A 27,682-nucleotide genomic window follows, 5' to 3' on the forward strand; every position below is an offset into this window, starting at 1 on the left:
GCTGCACACAGTGTTTATTCCTATATAGAAAGTGTCTGTGGTCTAAGCCTATAAGCGGTAATGCACATCAGGAGACCACAGAAGAACCCAAACCTAGTCTGTGTATATAGCGCCATTACAGAAGGGAAACATAGTGGCCAAGCCAACACCACAGACTTAGAGGGCATATAATTAGACTGACATCTTATTTTGAGGCTTAGTACATAGAATTCTGCTATAATTAAATACACACACACAACATACGCAGATCTGTCTGTCTATCTATCTATCTATCTAGCCATCTATCTATCAGGGGCGGAAAGATCATGGTTACAGTGGTCGTGACCAGGCATGGGGGTTCAGGGGGCCCTAGGACCATAGCCAGTGGCATATCGCCAATGGCAGCAGGCCAGGCGAGCACTAGGGAACCTGTGAGTAGGGGGGGGGGCCTGCTGCCAGCACTGGCATGGATCACACTTTCAATTGTATCGGTATCGCAGAGCCCGATACAATTGAAAGCAATGATGTAAGAGGGAGCGGAGCACTCCTTCTCTCATTATTCTCTCCCTGTGTCTGCGATGCTTTGTTTGACATGTCAGCACAGCGAAGCGCGATGAAGTCACTACTACGCGCTGCTGTACTGAAATGTGCAGAGCAGCAGAACAGTAGACACACTGAGGAGACCGGAGCAATGGGGGAACAAGGAGAAGTGCGTATTTATGTATTTAATCACAGTGGCGAGGGGACTAGTGGGGTGAATTGAACAATATTGGGGCTGCATACTACTATATGGGGGCTGAATAATACTGTATGGAGGAATATAAGGGCTGCATACTACTATATGGTGGAATATTGGGGCTGCATACTACTATATGGGGGCTGAATAATACTATATGGAGGAATATAAGGGCTGCATACTACTATATGGTGGAATATGGGGGCTGCATACTACTATATGGGGGTTGCATCTCCAAGATCCTATCCCAATATGTAGTAGGTATAATAATAATAATATTAGCAAATACTTCCTATTAGAAATGTAGTATAGTTCTCCTGAGTAGCCATGTCTCTTACCTCATGTGCAGGGCACTGCAGCCTAGGAATCCATGGCTACATCAACTCATATAGTGAGTTAGTTGCTTGTGGTCATAACCATAGATACCCAAGCTGCAATACCCCGCACATGAGGCAAGACACATGGCATGACACTTGTGTTTGATGAATAAGATTCACAAATTCTACATATTTATGGTAAATATTAAAGTGCACACGTTCTGTAAAGATAAATAGAGGGAACTCGGAATCATCTGATTTGGGGGGCCGTGATGTACCCCAGTCCAACAATGCATAAGTGTAATGATATCTATATATCCTATATCTAGCAGGAAACACAGCCAAAATGAAAATTATTAGGACAGAAACTTTGGTTTCGGTAAGGTCGGGTAAAACAAACCCCTCTCCAACGCATTTGTTCAATATGAGGGGCACTAGACTCCGGGACACATGGTAGTTAGGGGTCATCAGATGTTTTTGAGACATCATTTTTTTTTTTTTTTTAAACTCCTCTATATTATTCACTTTTTGGGAACTGGAATCTGAAAGATAATACTCAGAGGAGTGGAGGCGCCATCCACTTCCAGGACCACATGCTCAGGTGCAGGAGGTATCCCACCCAGTCACGGTTGGGTTTAAGAACCTCTCTCCTCTTCCTCGTCTCCACCACCCTCTTTATCCTTCAGTTGCAGCTCCAATGAGCGAATTTTGCTCTGAAGTTCAGAGTTCAGCTTGTCAGCTTCATATAGGCGACTGGCCAGGCTCTGATTGGCTGCTTGAAGTAAGGTAATTTCAGAAGACAGCGCCTCCCTGGCATCGCCCTCATTCTGCAGAGCATCGCGCAGCTCAGACAACAGCGAGGGATTCAGATGTGATTCCAAGTTCTCCCCATGGCTCATTATTTGCAGATCTGGTTGTGTTTTTAATTTACAAGCACATGTATTTCTTAAGTTACCCCAAACGTGATCCCTGCCGTCATCCCTAAATGTATAGGAGTAGTCAACAAAGGGAAGATTGACACCAAGTGGAGAGCTGTCCCCAACATCGGATATGGTTTCCCCTCCCCCACTGATCATTTCTGATAACTGATCTTCTACAACATCAAAATTAGAGGTGTCTGTGACACCCCCTGACTCAAGAATAAAAGGTGGGGTGAATTCTCGCAGTCTTTCCCAGTCAATTTCAACAAAGAGTGGATGGCTTTGGAAATCCTGCAGTCCACCAATGCCCAAGCGGAAATCACAATCACAAATTAGGGATGAGATGAAGTCTAATGCCTCTGGTAGTGGATCATCCGCTGAGGAGGGAAAGTTAAAGTTCTCTTTATAGTGAAGAATCTTTCCATATGTTTCCACAACAGATTCAGCATAAAAGGGAGGGTGCCCAAAGAACATCTCGTAGGCACAAGCCCCTATAGACCACCAGTCACATTCAACGCCATAGGACAAAGTATGGTCTTCAAGAGCGAGAAGAATCTCAGGAGATAGGTAGTCAGGAGTCCCCACAGCAACAGAGCAGGACACCGTGCCGTCTTGGCGTAGTTTCAAACAGGAACCAAAATCACCAAGATGAATATGGCCTGAGCGGTTTAACAGCATGTTATCTGGCTTTATATCTCTGTGCATGTAGCCCAGAGAGTGGACAGACTCTACAGCCATCACCATCTCAGCCATGTAGAAGATTGCCATGTGTGGAGATAAACCATCCAGGAACTTACTGAGCAGGGAGAGAAGGTCACCTCCCACATAATAATCCATTACAAGGTAAAGATAATTATCATCCTGGAAGGCAAAGTGCAACTGTGTGATCCATCTCTTGTCTCCATTCACCAGAACTTCTCGCTCTTCTCTAAAGCAGGCAACATCTGATCTTTTCAGAAGGTCACACTTGTTCATGATTTTCAGGGCGTAAACTTGAGTATTGCTTTTCTTCCGCACAACTGCAACCTCACTGAACGCTCCCCTTTCAATCACTTTAATGATGTCAAAGTCACTTCTCTTCATATTCTGCTCCCGGATATTCTGGACAAATGGCTGAGCTTTCTCAGTTTTACGGTTGTAAGTTGGAGTGCTGGAAAGTCTCTTCTTTGGGGGGAATCTTTCCTTCTTACCGCCATTTCGGCTATTCCAGGCTGAATGAGTGAAGGGTTTCCTCCCCCGGGGTACTGGTTTTCTTTCACCACTGCAGCGCAGAGGCTCAGCATAATCCATTTCATCCCCAGAGCTTTGATACGATTGATGACTCCGAATGCTTTCAACTGATGAGCTGCGTCTCTGGCCTGTCATACTGGAGGGGGAACTGGAAAGTCTCCGACATTTTTTAAAGTCTGTTTCTTTTTGCTTCCGTTCTTTGTCTCGGACATAGGCCGTTGGATCAAATCGAGGGGGTCGGACGGCCACAGGGAAGGGGGAAAATCTCGGCTGCCTTGTGAGACTCCTTCCTTCTCGGGAGCCAAATCCATTTCTGTCCCGTGATGTGGACCTCTCTCTTTTTGCAGCGGCCTCTCCCCTGGATGAGCTGCGATGAGTAGGACCCCGACCCGCAGAGCTGGAGCGACTCTGTGGGGACGGGCCTGTAGGTGTCACACGTCCTCTCTTATACATGGCCAGCTCTGTGCTTAGACTTTTCAGTTTCAGGCGAAGGGTCCGCTCCATGGCTCGCAATTCCTCCAGCTGCTCGATTAGCTGCCTGCATTCCTCCTTCCTCTTGTTCACCAGCCGCTGACTCCTGCTCTGCTCCTTCTGCAGCTCTGACTCCAGCGTCTGCACCACTCTCTTCAGGATACGTATATGACTTTCTTTACCATTAGGGATTTCGAGGTCCTGCACCCTCTGTAACGCAAGGTCGGCCTTTTGTTTTTCATGGGTCACCCGCTGTAGCTCTTCTCTCAGTCGTCGGACCTCGGTCTCACGACTTTCCGCACTTGGGGCCAGTTTCAGAGCAGCCAGCTCGTCTTTCAGTCCTCGAATGACTTGTCTTAAGTGCACTGGGTCTGGCTTACCAATGTAGGGAAGAGGGAGGGGATAATGTATCCTGTCAAATTCCACTGAGTAGATAAGAATCAAGTATCGCTTGGAATTAAGTGCCGCGCTCCTGGCCGGGGGAGCCGAGCGCTGCGCTCCTCCAGCTTTCCGGTGCCGAAGTAACTCCAAGTCTGCGTATGTCAGGAGGTCAAGGGTGACGAATTCACTGCTCTGAGTGAGAGCGGAGTGCAACATATTGCAGAAGATGGAATATTGCTTAAAGTTTCCCGTCTTTTGTGTGAGGTCTTCAATAAACTCAGCATCAAACTCCCCCCTCCACTGGTCCGTAGTCAGGGCATCCTCCACCTCCACGTCCAGCCGGTCCCCCGTGTTACGGACCCGTAGTATGTGTTCTATACCTCTGAAGACGCAGAGGGCTTCAGCTGACTCTGTGTCCTCCATAATAGGATCTGACCTGCCTTTCTTCCCTCATGGGCACTAAGGAGAACTATACTACATTTCTAATAGGAAGTACATGGGGGTTGCATGCTACTATATGGGGGCTGCATACTACTATATGGTGGACTATTGGGGCTGCATACTACTATATGGAGGAATATAAGGGCTGCATACTACTATATGGGGGTTGCATACTACTGTACGGTGGTATATAAGAGCTGTGTACTACTATTTGAGGGCTGCATAATACTATATGGTGGAATAAAAGAATTCATCTATTCATGACTAAGCTTGCTGAATTTTGTTTCTCCTGGATCTACTAGCCCCAGTCTGGGCCACTCCTTGTGAGTATCGTGATCAACTTTATACCAGGAAGCTGTGGTCAGCTGGCTTTTTCTTTCCTCTAACTTTACAATAATGTTATTTATAGCACCAATATAATGTACAGCAAAAAAAATTATGGATGGGGTTATATACCAGGATGGGGGACAGAGATACAAGCATGGGATGGGCAAGCTGGATACTGTGGGAATGAGGCTCTTTCCCTCAGCACTCAGCTTTCCCATGCTATGCTATACATCTTTCACTCAGCACCCAGCTTTCTCATGTTCTGCTATACATCTTGCTCTCAGCACACAACTTTCCAATGTTTTGCTTTACATCTTTCCCTGAGCACCCAGCTTCCCATGCCCTGATATCAAGGGCAAGCTGGGTGCTGAGGGAAAGATGTATAGCAGAACATTGGAAAGCTGGATGCTGAGAACAAGATGGATATCAGAACATGGAAAGCTGGGTGCTGAGGGAATGAGGGATATCGGAGTATGGGAAAGCTGGGTGCTGAGAGAAAGCGCCAAATGTCAGTATAATTATCCTGTACTGTAATTATGTGGGTTTCTTCCCCTTTTCCATTGATATACTGACAGGACAGTTAGGTTGTGAGCCATGTTGCGCCGGTGGCTGGAATTGACTATGACGTCATGTCAAAAGCAGGGCAGCCAATCACTACGGCTCTGAAGGGGGCACTCCATCTACACTGGCAGAGCGGCTGAGCTCACTGATTAGTTGCTGGGCTGTTGATGCAACATCAACACCATGGTCAATGTCAGACACTGGGCACAATGGCGGTGATTCACCTGTGGACCCATGAAATGTGAGAACAATGCAGTTCATTAGTTTTTAATAAATTAAAGCTGTAGCCTAACAGTATCTGAAAGGGGAGAACCCCTTTTAAGGCCGAAATCAGACAAGAGCAAGATAAATCATCTGATTTTCACTCAGCAAAAAATGGACAATTTTCATCCGTATTCCATCCATGTGTCATTCTTATGTAATTTTTTTAGATCAGTTTAACATCAGGTTTTATACATCAGCAGTATTTTTTCTTTTGTGCACCCATATACAGTGGGGAAAATAAGTATTTGATTCACTGACAATTTTACAAGTTTTCCCACCTACAGAGAATGGACAGATCTGTCATTTTTATTGTAGTTACACTTCAACTGTGACAGACAGAATCAATAAAAAATGTAGAAAATCCCATTGTATGATTTTTAAATAATTAATTTGCATTTTATTGCATTAAATAAGTATTTGATCATTTACCAACCAGCAACAATTCTGCCTCTCACAGACCTGTTATTTTTTTCTTTAAGAAGCTCCTACTCTGCACTCATTACTTGTATAAAATTAATCAATATCATTGCACCTATTTGAATTCATTACCTGTATAAAATACACCTGTCCACACACTCAAACAATCACATGCCAACCTCTCCATCATATAACTGAATAGGATAACTGAAGTGAGCACTAATATATATATTATGAGTGCAAGCCAAAAAAATACATACTATATAAGGATAAGGCTGCACATCAAACTTAGATAATAGTATAATGCCTCAAGCATATGGAAAAATATTGGAATATACAATGAAAAATGCTACTTGCTAATTTGAACATGTGAATAATGAATTGCATACCTGCTATGAATATTAGGAAAAAGGAGATATTTAGCAATCGCATTGATCAATGTAACTGAGCCCCAAGACCTCGTCAAGGTATATCTCTATATTGGGGTCCCTAGCTCTGTGACCCTAACTGTGTGTCATCTCATTGCAATTAAAAACTGCTGTGGATGGAGAGGGGTAACTAAGGACTTTCTTATATAGGAGATGGAAAAAACATGGCCAAAAGGGGCGGAGCTGTGTTCACATTCAGAAAAAAAACTACATATAACTGAATAGGATAACTGAAGTGAGCACTAATATATATATTATGAGTGCAAGCCAAAAAAAATACATACTATATATTTTTTTTCTGAACTATATATTTTTTTTCTGTAACTGAGGTCTTGGGCTCAGTTACATTGATCAATGTGATTGCTAAATATCTCCTTTTTCCTAATATTCATGGCAGGTATGCAATTCATTATTCACATGTTCAAATTAGCAAGTAGCATTTTTCATTGTATATTCCAATATTTTTCCATATGCTTGAGGCATTATACTATTATCTAAGTTTGATGTGCAGCCTTATCCTTATATAGTATGTATTTTTTTGGCTTGCACTCAATATATATATATTAGTGCTCACTTCAGTTATCCTATTCAGTTATATGTAGTTTTTTTTTCTGAATGTGAACACAGCTCCGCCCCTTTCGGCCATGTTTTTTCCATCTCCTATATAAGAAAGTCCTTAGTTACCCCTCTCCACCCACAGCAGTTTTTAATTGCAATGAGATGACACACAGTTAGGGTCACAGAGCTAGGGACCCCAATATAGAGATATACCTTGACGAGGTCTTGGGGCTCAGTTACATTGATCAATGCGATTGCTAAATATCTCCTTTTTCCTAATATTCATAGCAGGTATGCAATTCATTATTCACATGTTCAAATTAGCAAGTAGCATTTTTCATTGTATATTCCAATATTTTTCCATATGCTTGAGGCATTATACTATTATCTAAGTTTGATGTGCAGCCTTATCCTTATATAATAACCTCTCCATCATGTCCAAGATCAAAGAGCTGTCTAATGACACCAGGAACAAAATTGTAGACCTGGGATGGGTTCCAGGACAATAGACAAGCAGAGAAGTCAGTCTTATTCGGTCTGGGGCTCCATGCAGGATCTAGACTCTTGGGGCAAGGAAGGATGATTCTGAGAACGGTCAGGAATCAGCCCAGAACTGCAAGGGAGGACCTAGTCAATGACCTGAAGAGAGCTGAACCAGTCTCAAAGATTATCATTAGTAACACACTACACCGTCGTGGATTAAAATCCTGCAGGGCACGCAAGGTATCCATGCTCATGCCAGCACATGTCCAGGCCCACTTGAAGTTCACCAGTGACCATCTAGATGATCCACAGGAGCCATGGGAGAAGGTTAAATGGTCAGATGAGACCAAAATAGAACTTGTTGGTATCAACTGCCCTCGCCGTGTTGGAGGCGGATGAAAGATGAGTACAACCCCAAGAATACCATCCAAACTGTGAAGCATGGTGGTGGAGCCATCGTACTTTGGTGGTGCTTTTCTTCAAAGGTGACACAACGACTGCACCGTATTGAAAGGAGGGTGGATGGAGTCATGTACAGCAAGAACAACCTTCTTACCTCAGTAAAAGCATTGAAGATGGGTCGTAGCTGGATCTTCCAGCATGACAATAACCAAAAATACAGAGCCAGAGCAACTAAGGAGTGGCTCTGTAAGGCTATGTGCCCAAGGGAGCTCGTACCTGCGGATGTATCCGCAGGTACGAGCGCATGTTTCCCGGCGTCCGCAGCTATTTTTAGCTGCTAGATTACAGCGGAATAGCTGCGGGAAACATGCGGACATTCATGCGGCTTAGGCCCCTTTCACACGTCAGTGATTCTGGTACGTTTGTGCTTTTTTTTAAACGTACCAGAATCACTGACATACGCAGACTCATTATAATGAATGGGTCTGCTCACACGTCAGTGATTTTTCACTGCACGTGTCTCCGTGCAGCGTACCCGCGTGTGCGTGATTGCTGCACGGAGACATGTCCATTTTTTTCTGGCATCACTGATGTTCCACGGACCACGCAGTGGTGTGGTCCGTGAAACACGTGCCAGAAAAAAACATGCATTTAAAATAATAAACATTTTAACTCACCCGGCGTCCAGCGATGTCCTCTGCAGCCCGTGCAGCTTGCTGCTTCTAAGCCGGCTGATTACTGTCGCGCATATTCATTATGCGCGACACAGCCGACCCGGAAGCAGCTGCTGCGGGGGTCAGCACCGGCTGGATACTGCGTCGCGGGAGGATTCAGCACCATGGACAGCGGGAGCGGGCGCAGGTGAGTTGATTTATAAGTGCAATCACAGGCCACGGATAACGGAGCCCGGATTGCACTTAGACAACCCACGTGTGCCGTAATTCACGGCACACGCAGGGACATGTGCGTGTTTTACACGCCAGTGAAAAACGTCACTGTTTTTCACTGACGTGTGAAACGGGCCTTACCTGCGGACGTCCCGGCCTCTTATCTCCATACCGGAGGGCCGGGACAGCCGCAGGTAATTCCGCATGAATAATTGACATGCAATTATACATGCGGATGCCTACATCCGCAGCATGTTCAGCAGCCGCACTTTCCGCAGCGTGGACACAGCACTCGCCATGTCCCATAGGATAACATGGGGAGTGACTGTACATGCTAAAACCTGCGGATTTATCTGGAAAATACAGAAAAATCTGCAGGTTTTTCGCGGCAAAATCCGCAGATGCAAGCTCCCGTGGGCACATAGCCTAAGATGCATTTCAACATTCTGGAGTGGCCTAGCCAGTCTCCACCCCTGAACCCAATAAAAAAATCTTTGGAGAGAGCTGAAACTTAATGTTGTCCAGCAACATCCCAGAAACCTGTAAGATCTAGAGAAGATCTGTATTGATAGAGTAGGGAAAAAATGCAATACAAAAACCCATCAAAAACACGTCACAAGCGCATGCGTTTTTTGATGCGTTTTTGCCACGGGTGCATTTTTCGAGGCCAAAAATACTGCATATTTCTAGTTAAGAAAAGATGCAGTAGTATGTGAACATAGCCTTATGGAGGCATTCCTGTACTCCTGAAATAAATAATTCATTTTACTCGCTTATATTGCGACATCAGTTCCACAGCACTTTACAGATATCATCAATGTCCTTATTGGGACTCACAATCTATATTCCCTATCAGTATGTATTTGGAAGGAAGCCGGACAACCTGGAGGAAACCAATGCAAACACAGGGAGAACATACAAGCTCCTCACAAATGTTGTCCTCGGTGGGATTTACGCTCAGGACTGCAAAGCAACAGTGCTAACCACTACCTGATCCATAAATTCATTCTACTATTCAAATAAATAATTCAACACAATAGATTGACACTTTGCCCCAGAAACAAATATTATTATACATGGTGCTTCCATACATTGTGTCTCCTGAAATTAATTATACAATATATAGCTCTTTCAAATAAGACAATGCCGTAGCTTACACTATGCCGTTTCAGAAAAAGAGAGCAATATATACAATATACTGTGCTTCACAAAATAAAAAAATATTGTGTTTACTGTACCCCCCGCTTATGTAAAAAATACTGAACTGTCATAGTTACCTTGCGATCAACTAGATAAGGTGATATGACCTCTCCTGTCTCCTGCTGCATGATGGAGAAGAAGCAGTGGTGTTGTGATGGGCGAGCTGTAAAGTTTACAAGCCACCAGGATAATTATAATAAAGGAAAAAGAATGAAAATAAGGAATAAAGCAGGAGCGTTATACTTACCTAGTCTCCCACGCAGCTGTAAAACTACTACAGTTTTGACACAGTTTTAGTGTGGTTTTCTGCCAGGAGATGCAGTATTGGTGTAGGAATTTTGTGTATAAATTTCAGCACCATATCTGCATGTCTTGGCAAAACCCCCCCACATTTTTCTGCCAGGAGATGCAGATCTCATTGAACTAAATGAGTTCACCTGAGGTGAGGTCACTGAGTTCAATGAGGTTGCCTGAGGTCTATTAACCTGTGGTAACGGGTGGGGTACCACGGCAGATAAACTGAGTGACTTCACTACTCACAGCTGCAGCTCAGTCAGTCTCTGCTTCAAGCCACAGCGGGTGGTCACATTTTCTAATGTGCCTGCCTGCTGTGACTTTAGTGTGTAGTAAAGCCGAGATCGTTGTGTGACCTCGTGTGGATTACGTCAGAACTGGGTGTTTGGTGTTAATAAATTTCCAGCACAATCCATGCTTTTTTTGTATTTTATTTCACATAAAGTATTTTTTTTTCTTATTATTCACAGCCAAGATAACACATGGCTGGGGCTGCAGCCTGTAGCCATATGCTTTATCTGCGCGGGGTATCACAATATCGAGGTGTCCTATGCCAATTTATTTATTTATCTATTTATTTTTTATTTATATACTATGGACACAGACAGCATGTATGATCCCAAACAGTCATAGACGCGGTCACACATGGTGGGGCGCAGTCTGACTGCAATCAATTACACGCCAAGACTGACGGTGGGCAGGAGAAGCAGTGATTATGTATGAGGGTTAAGGAGTAGACCCAGAAGTAGTGTCACAGCTGTGTGGGAGATTCGGTAAGTATAACACTCCTGCTCAAATCCCCCTAGCCCTTTCTATCACCATTTTACAAGACATTTTTCAGATCCCCATATACTTTTTTAAAAAATGCATCTGGACCTGCCGAATCCGAACATTTATGGGTTAGCTCATCTCTAGTAATAGTCACATCACTTGCGTCAAAGGAAATGCACCATTTACTTATTTGCAGCTTATTGTATCTGCATCCTACAGGTGATGCTACAATTAAAGAGGTATTCTCGAGAGCATGAAAATAAACAATTTTTTCAATTGACTTGCTTTTTTTGCTGTCATTCTACTGCTATGAAAGCTTTTATCTTTCTTCATATACAGCTGGTTACTATAGGACTTGAACACAAGTGCCTGCCAGGAGAGAGCAGTAATTACATTCCAGGAGAAGAATTAACTCCTAACATCCCTGTCTTCTCTCTTCAGCACACTGACTTCTATAACCATATTAAAGCTCACCTCCTTCCCCCTCCCTCTCATTTTCTGAAGAGATGCAGTTATAAGTCACCAGCCCACAGTTTTCACAGCAGGTTTGCTAATCTGTCTGGATCTGTGTGTTTGTTCAAATGCATTCTTACATGTAAATATAGTGATAACAGTGTTGACTTCAGAACAAACCACTGATGGCTGCTTGTGTCATAGCAGACCTTGTGCCAAGCTTTATAGTTCTACCAATACTACAGCTTTGCTCACCAGAACTATCATGCATGGAAAAGTGCCTGCCTCAACAGAAACCAGGAAGTAAGGAGACTGAATAGCTCTGAACTGCTTATCAGATAACTTGAGAATACCCATTTAAGTTCAGGCTTGGATGTCATTTCTTCCTCTTTTCACTAACCAGCTATTATTTTTACAACAAACTTTGGAACCCTGGGATGAACCAGTTAAATCCTTCTGTAAACTACAAATGCTAGAAATTTCCCGGTAAGCAATAAACACACAGTGGAACACTGAGGTACTACAAGTATAAGCATAGTGTTATGATCCGGCGCCGCTAATGCCAGAAATGGCCTGCTACGGTTTCTAATCTGCCTGGATGCCAGCTTCGGGTTCTGGCAGTGCCTTGGGTTGTTCAGTTGGCTGCTTTGGCCTCTGCGTCTAAGTGTGGAATGCCGGCTACTGAGTATGCTAGGCCTGAATTCCCATCACCAAGGACTAAGTCCTGTGTTCAGGCTACTGAGCATGCTCAGGCAGAATCTCCTCAACAAGAGACTAAAGCAGGCTTTACATGCTACGATATCGTTAATGAATAATCGTCGGGGTCACGGTGTTTGTGACGCACATCCGGCATCATTAACGAGATCGCAGTGTGTGACACTTATGAGCGACCTTAAACGATCGCAAAAGCAGTCAAAATTGTTTGCCACGGAGAGGTCGTCCTGAAACAAAAAATCGTTATCTGCTTATTAGCAATGTTGTTCCTCATTCCTGCGGCACCACACATTGCTGTGTGTGACACCGCAGGAGCGACGAACATCTCCTTACCTGCCTCCACCGGCAATGAGGAAGGAAGGAGGTGGGCGGGATGTTACGTCCCGCTCATCTCCGCCCCTCCGTTTCTATTGGACGCCTGCTGTGTGACGTCGCTGTGACGCCGCATGAACCGCCCCCTTAGAAAGGAGGCGGTTCGCCAGCCAGAGCGATGTCGCAGAGCAGGTATGTGCATGTGACGCTGCCGTAGCAATAATGTTTGCTACGGCAATGATCACCGCAGATATCGGCCGTACGACGGGGGCGGGTGCTATCGCGCTCGACATCACCAGCAAATGCTAGCAATGTCACAGCGTGCAAAGCTCGCTTAAGTCTGGAAATCGCTCCACTGGGTATGTGCGGGCAGTTTTCACTCTGCAGGAGGCTAGGTCTGGAAAGGACTCTACTGAGCATGTCTGTGATATGGCAGGTCCTGATTGGCTCTCTTTTGTCAGCTGTCCTGCTGAGGTGTCATTTGCTGATTTGCCGCCTGACGCCGGCCCTGATGATGATGTCTTTTAGGATTGGTCGTCTGACAATTACTGAGAACTTCGTTTGGGGTGGAGCTAAGGTTTCTTAAGGCTCCCACCTAAACACATGGATGCGCAATTATTAAATATTACCTTACAGTATATGTTTGGATGTCTGGCTGGGCGCCATTGCTGTGACCTGGTTCTGTGCTCCTTGCTGTAGATGGGTCACCTAGTCAGGTACTGCTCTTGCCGTGGCCTGGTGCTGCGAGAGATTCTCCACACCTTATGCAGGCCGCTTAGGCAGGTTACTCCGGACAAGGTCTGTTGTAAGCACACCATGTTCAAGGTTGTCCACAGACATTCTCCTTGTGTGCAAGTGGGATATGCGTGTCGCACTCCACTGCCACTTCAGAGTTGCTGGTTGGGCGTGTGTTCTGAGTGTGGGTATGTGCATGAGGTTCTACTTTGAGTTGTTGAGTTGTATAGCCTCTGTGAGGTTAACATTGGTTATGGCGACTATCTTCATATAATTTGCATAACCTGTGTGATGTGAACACATGTTATTGCGACCCACTACAATGTATGCAGAATTATTAGGCAAGTTGTATTTTAAAGGATTTTTTTTATTATTGATCAACAACTATGTTCTCAATCAACCCAAAAGACTCAAATATTAAAGCATAATATTTTTGGAAGTTGGAGTGGGTTTTTTTTTTAGATTTGGCTATCTTAGGAGGATATCTGTTTGTGCAGGTAATTATTACTGTGCAGAATTATTAGGTAACTTAATAAAAACCAAATATATTCCCATCTCACTTGTTTATTTTCACCAGGTAAACCAATATAACTGCACAAAATGTAGAAATAAACATTTCTGACATGCAAAAACAAAACCCCATAAAAATTAGTGACCAATATAGCCACCTTTCTTTATGATGACACTCAGCAGCCTACCATCCATAGATTCTGTCAGTTGCTTGATCTGTTTACGATCAACATTGCGTGCAGCAGCCACCACAGCCTCCAGACACTGTTCCGAGAAGTGTACTGTTTTCCCTCCCTGTAGATCTTACATTTTATGAGGGACCACAGGTTTTCTATGGGGTTCAGATCAAGTGAACAAGGGGGCCATGTCATTATTTTTTCATCTTTTAGACCTTTACTGGCCAGCCACACTGTGAATTAGTTGGATGCATGTGATGAAGCATTGTCCTGCATGAAAATCATGTTTTTCTTGAACGATACCAACTTCTTCCTGTACCACTGCTTGAAGAAGTTATCTTCCAGAAACTGGCAGTAGGTCTGGGAGTTGAGCGTCATTCCATCCTCAACCCGAAAAGGTCCCACAAGTTTGATAAGTTGGTCTAAGTCAGACCATTTAGATATATTGGAAGGTAGCCAAATTGGATGGTAAGACTGCAGTCTGAATGCAATTGACACAGAGTCAATAATGAGCCTGGGTAAAAATGCAAATGCCATACATTTTATTGAGCGAATCATCCCATATTTATACACAGGTAGGTGTGTGGACGTGTTAGCCAAAGTCCATTATGATCCAATATTACGCGTGACATCTGCAGTTTCTGATCAATATGCTGAATGTAGTAATAATTATGCTTAGCAGCTTGTTTATTAGTAATAAAATCATAGTTGTGGCTGGTACAGGCTGTGGTACTTGTGTAATAGTCAGGAGAGTCTGCAGGTCATCGTGACAAATGAAACTGTATTAAGCATTATTCTATATTGGTTTTTGGAAAGGGGGTCTTACTGCCCTATCAGTCCCTCCTTTTGAGAATAAGATATGATTCTTCCTGGTCACCAGGTACATACAAAAGCAAAAGGCTAGTGTCGGATTTCCCAATTATCATCTTCACCGAATCCCCCAGTGTGGGAAGATCATATCCTTCTTCTCAACCACAGCATCTCTTCGTAGTCTTCATCATGAGGTTTCAATCCCAGGTACATAGTCTTAGTGATGGATGCATCAATCAGTCTTGAAGAAGTCCTCAGATACAAGGAATACAGCAACATCCACAAGTGACGAGTATTGCTGCTACAACTGCCAGAGAAATAAGGCTAAGGAAATATGGTTTTTGGAAAGGGGGTCTTACTGCCCTATCAAGTTCATCTTTGATGATACCAGCCCATACCAGTATCCACCTCCACCTTGCTGGTGTCTGAGTCGGAGTGGAGCTCTCTGCCCTTTACTGATCCAGCCTCTGGCCCATCCATCTGGCCCATCAAGAGTCACTCTCATTTCATCAGTCCATAAATCCTTTGAAAAATCAGTCTTATGATATTTCTTGGCCCAGTCTTGACGTTTTATCTTATGTTTCTTGTTCGAAGGTGGTCGTTTTTCAGCCTTCCTTACCTTGGCCATGTCCCTGAGTATGGCACACCTTGTGCTTTTTGATACTCCAGTAACATCGCAGCTCTAAATATGGCCAAACTGGTGGCAAATGGCATCTTGGTAGCGATTCACGCTTCACGCTTGATTTTCCTCGATTCATGGGCAGTTATTTTGCGCCTTTTTTTCCCAATATGCTTCTTGCGACCCTGTTGGCTATTTGCCATGAAACGCTTGATTGTTCAGTGATCACGCTTCAAAGGTTTGGTAATTTCAAGACTGCTGCATCCCTCTGCAAGACATCTCACAATTTTGGACTTTTCAGAGCCCGTCAAATCTCTCTTCTGATCCATTTTGCCAAAGGAAAGGAAGTTGCCTAATAATTAAGCACACCTTATATAGGGTGTTGATGTCATTACACCGCACCCCTCCTCATTACAGAGATGCACATCACCTGATTTACTTAATTGGTAGTTGGCTCTCAGCCTATACAGCTTGGAGTAGGACGACATGTATAAAAAGTATCATGTGATCAAAATACTCATTTGCCTAATAACTCTGCACACAGTGTATATACTACTGTGTGCCATCAACACAGCCTATTGGGTTTATATTTTTTTACCTATAAGCTGTTTGTCTGCCTTGTCCTCTGGACTACTACCGTGTTTCCCCGATAGTAAGACACCCCCGATTGTAAGACGTATCGGGGGTTTCGGGGGGGTCGGCTAATATAAGCCGTACCCTGAAAGTAAGACATATGTCTTACTTTCGGGGAAACACGCCGCCTCCGTCTCATCTAGCTGCGCGCCACCTCCTGCCCACGTCCGCACCGTCCCCCTCTCCATACGTCACCGCGTCTGCCGCCTCCCTCTGATCTTAATGAGCGCTGCCTCCTGCCCACGTCAGCACCGTCCCCCCCTCCATACGTCACCGCGTCTGCCGCCTTCCTCTGATCTTAATGAGCGCCGCCTCCTGCCCACGTCACACCGTCCCCCTCTCCATACGTCACCACGTCTGCCGCCTCCCTCTGATCTTAATGAGCGCCGCCTCCTGCCCACGTCAGCACCGTCCGTCCCCCCATACGTCACCGCGTCTGCCGCCTCCCTCTGATCTTAATGAGTGCCGCCTCCTGCCCACGTCCGCACCGTCCCCCTCTCCATACGTCGCCGCGTCTGCCACCTCCCTCTGATCTTAATGAGCGCCGCCTCCTGCCCACTTCCGCGCCGCCCCCCTCCATACGTCACCGCGTCTGCCACCTCCGTCTGGTTCAAATGAGCGCCGCCTACTGCCCACGTACACACCGTCCCCCCCTCCATACGTCACTGCGCCGTCCCCTGCACTTGTCACTGCCGCCTCCTGCTTAAAATACGGTAATGCACCCAGTATTAATCATACGGTACATCAGTAAAACATACCCACTGGGTTACATACAGCAGATGATACCCCAGTATGCCAGTGTGTATCAGCAGGTGTCACACTGGATTAAATATAGCAGGTGGTACTGTATCACACTGGGTTAGATACAGGTATAGGTACAGGTTTGCACTTTGCTGTGCCCACATGAGCTGTTTGACGGCTTAGGACGCGCCTATGCAAATTTACTCGGGCACGTCCCTACTCCAAAGAAACCTCCCCCCCCCACTAAAAAACACATTTTAGGGTATGTGCACACGTGTGCGCTCTGCACCGCACCGAAAATGTGCGCTTCAGAGCGCAGCTGACAAGCTGCGTTCTGAAGCGCATGGTGCCGGCAGATTCGTGCGCTCTGCATGCTGCCTCTCCCTATAGACAGCATGCAGAACGCACGAAAGAAGTGACATGTCACTTCTTAGAACGCAGCGATTCGGGCAGCAGCCGAATCGCTGCATTCTAACATGCCACGTGCGCACGGCTCCTGCACAATCTCCATACCGTAGATTGTGCAGGGGACGCAGGACGCATGCAGTTACGCTGCGGTGCAGAACGCAGCGTAACTGCATGTAATACGCACACGTGCGCACATACCCTTACAGTTTTTTTTAGCTGTCAGTGCCCCTTTAACTGCGGGATGCGGACGGCTAGAGCGGGATGAGCGGAGGGATGTGGAGGCCGCGGGAGCAGCAGTAATGTTTTCTGTGGTCCATCAGGACCATGGACAACATACAAAAACACGCTGTGTGGGATACTGTATGGAGCTGTAACCCTATGGGAGGCTGTGTGGGATACTGTATGGGGCTGTAACCCTATGGGAGGCTGTGTGGGATACTGTATGGGGCTGTAACCCTATGGGAGACTGTGATACGGAACCACAAGCAGTGCTTATACCTTATGCTATATTTTTGCCCCTAGACATGATCACTTCCGGTTCCAGTGGTAAAAGGAAGAGTTACACCGTGGAGTATAAAAAAGCGATTGTTGAAGAATCTTGGGGCAAAAATGTAGTGCAGTTCTGCAAGGAGAAAATGTTGGATCACCGACTGGTCCAAAAATGGCGTGCAGAATACACTAACCTGAGTGAAAAAGTGGAGAGCGGAATGGCTAAAAAGCGCAAGATTGGATGTGGCCGGCAACCAATGTATACAGAGCTGGAAAGCCTGGTCTCTGAGTGGGTTGCAGACAGGAGAGCAAAGACATTGGTGGTGACCAGGGCTCAGATTCAGGAATATGCCCTTGCAGTGTCGCCACAGTTTGACATTTCCCCTGAACAATTCAAGGCATCACAGCACTGGGTGGATAACTTTCTTGAACAGAATGACCTGTCTTTGAGAAGATCCACAACCCTCTTTAGGTTGGAAGATGCTGAGATTGTTAAACATGCATTAGCCTACAAGAAGTTTGTGGATGACATTGACTTCTCTAAATACAGTCTTTGCAACATGATGTTAGGGCCAGATGGACGGGCAGACCCGGGAGGTGGATCCACTGGGCCGAACTCCCCGATGAGGGAAAGGAGTCCGGTAGCCGGAGCACTTTAGGTAGCAGGACAGTCCGTGCACTGGAACACAATGGAGAAGTCCCTGGGACCACGAGGTCACTGATGGTGGTCCGGGTGACGGAGCTCAGGTTCGGAAGCCGTGATGATGTCTGGCGGGGTCCGGAACCGTTGGAGCGAGATGACGGGTCACCGCAGGGAACCGAGATGGTACGGACTGTCAGGATGGCAGATGGGCAGCGTTCGGGGTTCGAGATACAGCAGGACCGGATGGCGTTGCAGGATCGGCTCTAGAAGACAGAGAGGTAAGTATCTCACAGAACACAAGGAGACCTGACTCCTAGCTTGGGAAAACACGAAGAACAGGCCCCGCTCCCTTGGACATTAACCCCCTTTATACCCTGTACCTGTATGCATCATTTCCTGTCAGTGGACACTGGCCCTTTAAGAAAGGGTCAGTGACCGCGCGCGCGCCCTAATGCGCATGCGCGCGGCCCGGGTGCCAGAAGCCAGGGCAGGAAGCTGAGAGGAGGACGCAGCAGAGCCGGCCAGGGACTGGGAAGCCGACGGGCGCCGGGAGCGGGAACCCGGAGGCTTGGGAAGCGTGGGCACAGGAGGCTGGAGAGCGGGGAGCGTGGCAGGTGAGCCGGGGAGCGGAGCAGAGGACCCGGGGAGCGTGACACATGATCGCCATGGATGAAACTGCCGTGTTCATGGGCCAAGCAGCTCAAACCACCATTGATCAACGAGGTGCCTCCTCAGTGTACGTTCCCTCCACCGCTTATGAAAGTGCACGTGTCACCTGTATTTTGACGATTCGTCTGGATGGCACTAAAGCAACACCGCTACTCATTGCAAAGGGCAAGAAGGACAAGATTGAGCAGGTTTCTGGCATTTATGTGCTGGAAACTGAAAAAGCATGGGCCACACAAGATGTTATAAGAAAGTGGCTTGATTTAATGCTGCCGCTTGTAATTCGCGGGAACAAAAGAGGGATGCTGATCTGGGATGCTGCCAGCACACACCGCGCCAAAACCATGAAAAACTTCCTTCATGAGCGGAGAATCGACCAAATCATGATTCCTGCAGGGATGACGGCTTATCTTCAGACTCTCGATATCGCCATTAACAAGCCGTTCAAAGGACTATCTGCGTGCGGAAATCAATGACTACATTGAAAACCGAATGGAGAGAAATGTATGTGGGAACTTTCTGAAGCCCAGACTGCCAGAGATTGTTAACTGGGTGAAGAATTCTTGGAATAAGATCACTAACACCTGCGTTGCAAATGCACTGCGAGCTGGCTACCTGGACAAAGCCTGCTCATTTCAGGACAGTGCCGTTGCTACCCATGAGAAATATGGGCTAATGATTCGGCAAGAAATGTCGTCCCGAGAGTCCCAAGAAAATCCACAGGAACCTAAGAGTGTGGATGTTTATGATGATATTCCTGAGGATGATGACATGGTTGTCATGGAATAAATCTGTTTTATCTTCCAGTATTCCACTGTTCGTTCTTACCATTTTTCATTGTTTTACATGTTATGCAATGTTGTAACAAGACATTCTTGGCACTTCCTTTTATAAAACTGCTTTGTGGTGAATACAATACTGTTCAGGTTGTTAATAAATGTTAATTTTATGGTTAAAACAAAAAATTCGACAATTTTTTTCCAATATAAGACATACCCCGAAAGTAAGACATAGTGGGGCTTTTGGGGATAAAAAGAAAGTAAGACACTGTCTTACTTTCGGGGAAACACGGTAGCAGCGGTATAATACTGTATCTCTGCATGGTAGACCCCGGGTTGAGATTAAAGCCATTATATTTCCCTCCAATCCGTCAACCCCGTAACATGTAGTCTAGTGAAAATTACAGCTTAGGCTAAGTTCACACTTCTGTTGTTTTGCATCAGTCACAATCCGTAGCATTGAGTAATTACGGTATCCTGCAAAATATTTTGCAGGAATCCTGTTTTTCCCCATAGGCTTCTATTAGTGACGGATTGTGACTGATGATGCTGCGTTGCATCCGCTGCGTCGCGGTCAGTCGTTTTTTAACTGACCGCCGGGCGGGAGCAACGCAGCCTGTAACGTTTTTTGAGCAGCGCGATCCGTAGGATTTCGCTGCGCATGCGCTCTCTGGCTCCCCGCCCCCGTAACCAGGATAAACATCGGGTAACCAAGCAATGCGCTTTGGTTAGTTACCCGATATTTTCAGTGGTTACGGGTGCAGGGAGCCCGCGCTAAGCGGTGTATGCTGGTAACCAAGATAAATATCGGGTAACCAAGCAAAAAGTGCTTTGCTTTTAGTTACCCGATATTTACCCTGGATACAGTGTGCAAGGAGGCCGACACTTCCCCACTCGGCTCCGCCCCCTCCCGCACTCCGCATGTGTACACACACACTCACACTCACACACACTCACTCACTTGTCCCCAGCCTTGCAGTCCCCGCGGCACTAACGTCCTCAGCTCCATGGCTCCGACCCCTCGCGCTCCGCCCCCTCCTGCACTCCACATGTACACACGCATGTAGACGTAGACACATACACACACACACACACACACACACACATACACACACACACACACACACACACACACACACTCACCTGTCCCCAGCCATGCAGACCGCGGCACTGACGTCCTCAGCTCCGCCCCCCGAACTCCGCCCCCCGAACTCCGCCCCCCGCACACAACGGAGTCCGACAAAGAAATTCTTTTCTTTGTCACCGTTGTCATCTGTTGTACAACGCATCAGTCACATGCGTCAAGCAACGCATGTGACTGATGCAAAACAACGGAAGTGTGAACTTAGCCTTAACCTAGTAATAAATGAATATCTAAAACAAACATAGAAATACAGTATATTGATGTATTTCGTCCAGCACTTCAGCCTCTCCATGTAAGTGATCTCAGATATGATGACACATATATTGGGAAAAGCAATAAAGGAGGGTAAGACCATGTGCTGGATGGGGTGAAGTACTGTATGTCTTCGATTTTGGAATTACTAAAAATTATTACAGTGAAACACAAAAAACACATGCTACTGTCTTTTTTTTATCATCTTTGTCAGTGTTATTGCTTTTTTCGCAAAGGACCAGTGGTAAGACCTTGCGCTATTAATGCACTAAAGTCACTTGTACGAGCTCTCTGGAGGGGACATAGTGAGGGCTCAGTACCGAAATATCCCATTAATAATATTTACATTAAGTCAGCTGTATAGATCTTGTCTAGGTGTCACCCTGGCAGACACAGCCTTTTACTTTAGTGATTATACAACTTTGTGGCCTGCACACGGTCACAAGTACAGGCTATACTAACACTGCACATATCATTATCATAAAGTAAGAACAAGGAGCTGACACTCTGCGAGATCACAAACCCACAGTCACAGCGACCTAAATCCATAATATTTATATACCGACTAAACCAGCTCCTAACACACAGGAGTTCACTGCGACTCGTGGCGTTTATAGAGGGAACGCTCCTGACACTATCTCATATATTACCCGCCGCAGAAATGTATACATCGCCTACTCTTATTATACAATATCTCTGTTTATGGAACATTCATTCACGGCTCGGTGTTTGGAACGGTGAGATATATTTGTCACATCTGACATGTAATATTTAAACAAGTCCCCAGCAGATCTTGCTGCTTTAGGTGCAAAACATGTATAAAAGAAAGATGAAAACAAACAGAATGGAAAAAAATAATTAATACATTCTATTCACCAGCAGTAAAGTGATTCTATATTGTACATAGGGAGTATCAGGAACCTATCGTCCTTGTCACATAACAAGACAGCAGCTTTAGTTTGGGTTCACATGAGTGTATGCAAATATGATTTGATATGATATGATACACTTTATTGATCTCAATGATCTTGTACTATAATCCGTTTTACTGCCAAAGAAAATGATGAGTTTTCATTCGTATTGTCATTTATACTGTCATCTGTGTGTATTCCAAGTGTCCATTTTTTTACGTTTGTAAGCAATCTGTATGTCTATTTTGTCTATCCACTTGACATCCGTAATTTAAACTAATATATAAAGCTAGGTGTATGTGTGTGTGTCTATGTGTGTGTGTCCACTAAAGGAATCCGCACCATTGCATTTACAATCACAAAATTTTCCACAGACACCCTGTGACTCAGGGAACGTCATAGACTAGGTTTTGAGGGGAGAATTTAACCCCGCGCTTTACAGTTATTCGCCAAAAACAGTGATTACATTAAAGTCAATGGAGCTGGAAGCTACAGGTCATTAATTGGAGCTCTGATTGGTTGCTCTAGGCAACAAAGGACATGTGTCGCCCGGGGACCAGGGGGTACTCAGATCCGGGCCACAGAGTCACTTCTGTGGGTATCACGATGGCGTGACCCGGTCTGTGATCCCAGGCTCCACAGTAAAAGGGGATTTGGTAAGGGAGATTGTCCGTGACGCCACCCACGGTTGTGGTGAGGTTGTGACACCACCGCTGCTCTGGACGGGGATCCCGGGAGCGATGACAGGGAGCAGCGTAGTTGTTATGTCCCCTCCGTGGGTAGGGGGGTTGGTTGTCCCGGGGCCCGGTGATGGGGTAAGCAGGGAGCAGGGCGCAGTGCTGCAGTGCGGTGCCCGAGGGCACGGGCGTACTCACAAGTAATTCACACGGAGTCACTGGTAAACTAGGAATTGCTGGTGTCCGCAGCCTTCGGTACGGGGGTGTTAGTGTCCCACACACGGTGCAGCAGCCCTTGTTGTTCTTTCCCTGCAGCCAGGTGCCTTTCTCTCCACTCTCTTCCTCTTTCTCCTCAGCCGGGAACGGGGAGTCCACTCCCCTGTAGTGATCCGGGTCACCCAGGTACCGAGGGGCCACCGCCCTGCTCCGGCTACCTCTGGCCCCTTCCTCACTACGGCCTGTCCCGGCCCTCTCGGAGCACGCTTTGCTTTCAGCCTGGGAGCTACAACTCCAGACTCCTCTTCTGTCTCCTCTCCACACACTCTGCTTCAGCCCCTCCCCTCTGCTCTGCTTTTCTCTTACCCTGGGGGATGTGGTTTGTCTTGCTGCACCGGTGTGAGATCAGATTACCAAGGAGGATTAACTCTTTCTGTGACAACCTGGCTGTGCCAGGGCGTCACACACCCCCTTGGTAAAACACGGCCCGTCCTCGGGCCGTCTGGCCACCAACATTTATTAAACTGGGAAAAGAATAAAACATTTTAAACATTTTCACACATGCATTTTCAATCTTCCCACAGCGGGATGTACATTGCTTCAACATTGCAATAACAGTCGAACACTTTTAATAATAACAGTGTAACGGGTCCTTCAGTCACCCACCCAAACAACCTGGCCTTGGTGCTGCCCCTAAAACCCAGGCAGCACCCCTTGACCCCAGTCCAGGAACGGCTCCAGATTGGTCAACGGGACCGGTACTTCGCTGCCGTTGCGGCCGGGCGGACTGCCGGAGCCGTCGTCATCTCCGTCGCGGCCGGGCGGACTGCCGGGACCGGTGGCAGGGCGGTGACAAAGGTGAGGCCTGGGGACCCCAGGTCTGGGTCCTCCCCAACAGGCGCTGCGGGCTCCGCTACCGGTAACAGGGGTAACGGGTCGGTGCATCGCTGCGGCGGCCTCTCCAGGAACCAAATGCTGGCAGAGTCCTGGCGTCCCTGCCTTTACAGTCCTAGTCACATAAACTGCGGTTCCTTCTTCCTGCTCCCCCTTGGTACTCGGGAGCAGTCCTTCCAGCAACTTTTAAAGTTTCCCTTTCGCTTCCGGTCCTCCGGAGCTTCACTTCCGCCCGCGTTCTCAGGGGGGCGGAGCCTCTTTTTCGCGCCCAACGCTTGGGGAAGAAGGTGCTGGGCGGGAGATTTTCGCGCCCAAAATGGCGGCAAAGATGGCGACTTTAAAAATTTTGCAGCGGATCACCGCTGACAGTCCAGAACAAGGCGCACTTCCTCCAGGTAACTGGATGGGTTTGATCCTGTTCGTGACGCCAAATGTGTCGCCCGGGGACCAGGGGGTACTCAGATCCGGGCCACAGAGTCACTTCTGTGGGTATCACGATGGCGTGACCCGGTCTGTGATCCCAGGCTCCACAGTAAAAGGGGATTTGGTAAGGGAGATTGTCCGTGACGCCACCCACGGTTGTGGTGAGGTTGTGACACCACCGCTGCTCTGGACGGGGATCCCGGGAGCGATGACAGGGAGCAGCGTAGTTGTTATGTCCCCTCCGTGGGTAGGGGGGTTGGTTGTCCCGGGGCCCGGTGATGGGGTAAGCAGGGAGCAGGGCGCAGTGCTGCAGTGCGGTGCCCGAGGGCACGGGCGTACTCACAAGTAATTCACACGGAGTCACTGGTAAACTAGGAATTGCTGGTGTCCGCAGCCTTCGGTACGGGGGTGTTAGCGTCCCACACATGGTGCAGCAGCCCTTGTTGTTCTTTCCCTGCAGCCAGGTGCCTTTCTCTCCACTCTCTTCCTCTTTCTCCTCAGCCGGGAACGGGGAGTCCACTCCCCTGTAGTGATCCGGGTCACCCAGGTACCGAGGGGCCACCGCCCTGCTCCGGCTACCTCTGGCCCCTTCCTCACTACGGCCTGTCCCGGCCCTCTCGGAGCACGCTTTGCTTTCAGCCTGGGAGCTACAACTCCAGACTCCTCTTCTGTCTCCTCTCCACACACTCTGCTTCAGCCCCTCCCCTCTGCTCTGCTTTTCTCTTACCCTGGGGGATGTGGTTTGTCTTGCTGCACCGGTGTGAGATCAGATTACCAAGGAGGATTAACTCTTTCTGTGACAACCTGGCTGTGCCAGGGCGTCACAGACATCCTTAGTATAAGAAGCTTATGTGTGAGGTGATATATCAGTGGAGAGACGATAGAGAGAGAGAGACAGAGAGAGACACAGACAGATAGAGAAAGACAGAGACAGACAGACAGATAGACAAAGTGAGAGACAGAGACAGGTAGAGAGAGAAACAGACAGAAAGATAGAGAGACAGACAGACACAGACAGAGACACAAAGATAGAGAGACAGACATAAACAGACAGAGATACAGACAGAGACAGACACACACAGACAGCGAGAGAGACAGACACAGACAGCGAGAAAGACTGACAGACACAGGCAGGCAGACAGACACAGAGAGACAGACAGATAGAGACACAGCAGAGACAGACAGACAGAGACACAGACACAGACAGACAGAGAAAGACATACAGACGGAGACAGACAGACACAGATAAAAACAGACAAAGAGAGAGAGACAGACAGCGAGAGACAGACAGAGAGAGACAGACAAAGAAAGACAGACAGAGACAGACAGGCACATAGAGAGACAGACAGAGAGGGAGACAGACAGGGAAAGTGGGAAAGAGACAGAAAGACACCTAGTTACTATCCCGGACAACGCCGGGTACTACAGATAATCTAATATATAAAGCTGAGTGTATGTATGAATGCATGTGTGTATGTGTGTATGTATGTCTGCTAAAGGAATCCAGACCGTCGCATTTACAATCATGAAAATTTAACCCCTCGCTTTACAGTTTCTCTCCAAAAAACCTGCCTCCATTAAAATCAATGAAGCTGCGAGCTACAGGTTATTAATAGGAGCTGTGATTGGTTTCTATAGGAACAAAATAAATTGTTAGTATACGAGTATGAGGTAATATGATGTCTGTGGGGAGACGGATAGTGAGAGACAGAAAGAGACAGACAGACATAGGCACAGACAGAGTAAGAGGCAGACAGGGAAAAAGACAAACAGACAGAGACAGACAGAGACAGACAGGGAAAGAGACAGGCAGACAGGGAAAGAGACAGACAGGGAAAGAGACAGATAGACAGAGAAAGAGATGAAAACAGGGAAAGAGACGAAAACAGGGAAAGAGACGAAAACAGGGAAAGAGACGAAAACAGGGAAAGAGACAAAAACAGGGAAAGAGACAGAGACAAGGAAAAAGACAAGGAAAAAGACAAGGAAAAAGACAGGGAAAGAGACAGGGAAAGAGACAGGGAAAGAGACAAGGAAAGAGACAGGGAAAGAGACAGGGAAAGAGACAGGGAAAGAGACAGATAGGGAAAGACTACTGAGAGCTCATTCTAACAGTCAGCGTAGGGGTTAACAGACATATATTTACAATTTCCCAGGAGGCAATTAGATCCCTAAACTAAAGACTGATCAAATAATATATAACTTTTAATTAAATTATTAAGATGAAGGGACAGACAACGTTAAAAACGCTGAGCACTGTGATCTACCTTACTTTGTATGAAAAAAAATTGTTTAAAAGAACTGAGAGTCCTCAGTGGTTGATACCTTTTAATGGCTAACTGAAAAGATGGTAATAATTGCAAAATGGAGGATACCAGAATGTACCGCATCTTTATGCAATTATTACCATCTTTTCAGTTAGCCATTAAAAGGTATCAACCACTGAGGACTCTCAGTTCTTTTAAACAATTTTTTTTTATCTCTACTGGCTAACACGGTACAAAGATATATTTTACTTTGTATGAGCAGTCATCTGAGCACTAAAGTATGTCCTATTGGACTCACCAGTCCTTATTTTATGACTAACTCCTATATTGTATTTATAGTAGATGACCACAGTGTTCGCTACTTAAAAAACAGACAGTAGCCTCCCCAACATGTTTCACCACACTGGCGTCATCAGTGGGGTGGGGGGGGGGGGCTGAGCCTCAGCCCCCTGATGACGCCAGTGTGAAACCTGTTGGGGAGGCTACTGTCTGTTTTTTAAGTAGCGAACACTGTGGTCATCTACTATAAATACAATATAGGAGTTAGTCATAAAATAAGGACTGGTGAGTCCAATAGGACATACTTTAGTGCTCAGATGACTGCTCATACAAAGTAAGGTTTGCAGCCTGTAGTTCTCTGTTTTACCTGCACTGGTTCTCAAAAATAGTCTGGAGATCATCCATTTTTTTTTTTTAAAAGGCATTCCATATCCACATGTCTGCAGGGAAATTTCCCCCATTTTGCTTCCTTTTGCAGCCCCCTAGCCCTGACTATGACCATTTTATTTCATCCGTAATCTGGATCAAAGTTGCCCATTGGGTGTGACAATCAGTGTGTAAACGCCGGATCACATACGGATTGTCATCCATATATCATGTGTTTTTGTGAATGCATTACAACTACAAAGATAAGAAACTGCATTTTTATTTTATTATTTATTAAACTGTTCATGTAACTGTTCACATTAGCTTTAAGGCTCCAAATCTCACCATCCACTACAGCTTTTCGCATGAGACTACCTTCATTTTAGAGACAATTATCTTGGCTATCTCATACATAAATTTGACTTGCAATTATTTAGCATACGATTAGTTATGCAGATTATTGTCCTGTCACTGCATTGTTACTGTTTGCTCCTAAAA

The 27,682-nt window shown here is 46.3% G+C and overlaps 1 protein-coding gene and 1 pseudogene across 1 annotated transcript; both read right to left on the reverse strand.

Moving 5' to 3' along the window:
* Window positions 1–1,546: 1,546 nt before the first annotated feature.
* LOC142301828 (myotonin-protein kinase pseudogene) lies at window positions 1,547–3,068 on the reverse strand (annotated as a pseudogene).
* Window positions 3,036–4,457, reverse strand: LOC142256129 (centrosomal protein CCDC61-like; the record flags this gene model as incomplete). The annotated part of the gene is made up of 1 exon (XM_075327700.1): window positions 3,036–4,457. A coding segment is annotated over exon 1 (1,422 nt), but the record flags the coding sequence as incomplete, so codon positions are not given.
* Window positions 4,458–27,682: the final 23,225 nt, after the last annotated feature.

This window comes from Anomaloglossus baeobatrachus, chromosome 1 (assembly GCF_048569485.1).
Source record: "Anomaloglossus baeobatrachus isolate aAnoBae1 chromosome 1, aAnoBae1.hap1, whole genome shotgun sequence".
In the NCBI taxonomy this organism is placed as follows: domain Eukaryota; kingdom Metazoa; phylum Chordata; class Amphibia; order Anura; family Aromobatidae; genus Anomaloglossus; species Anomaloglossus baeobatrachus.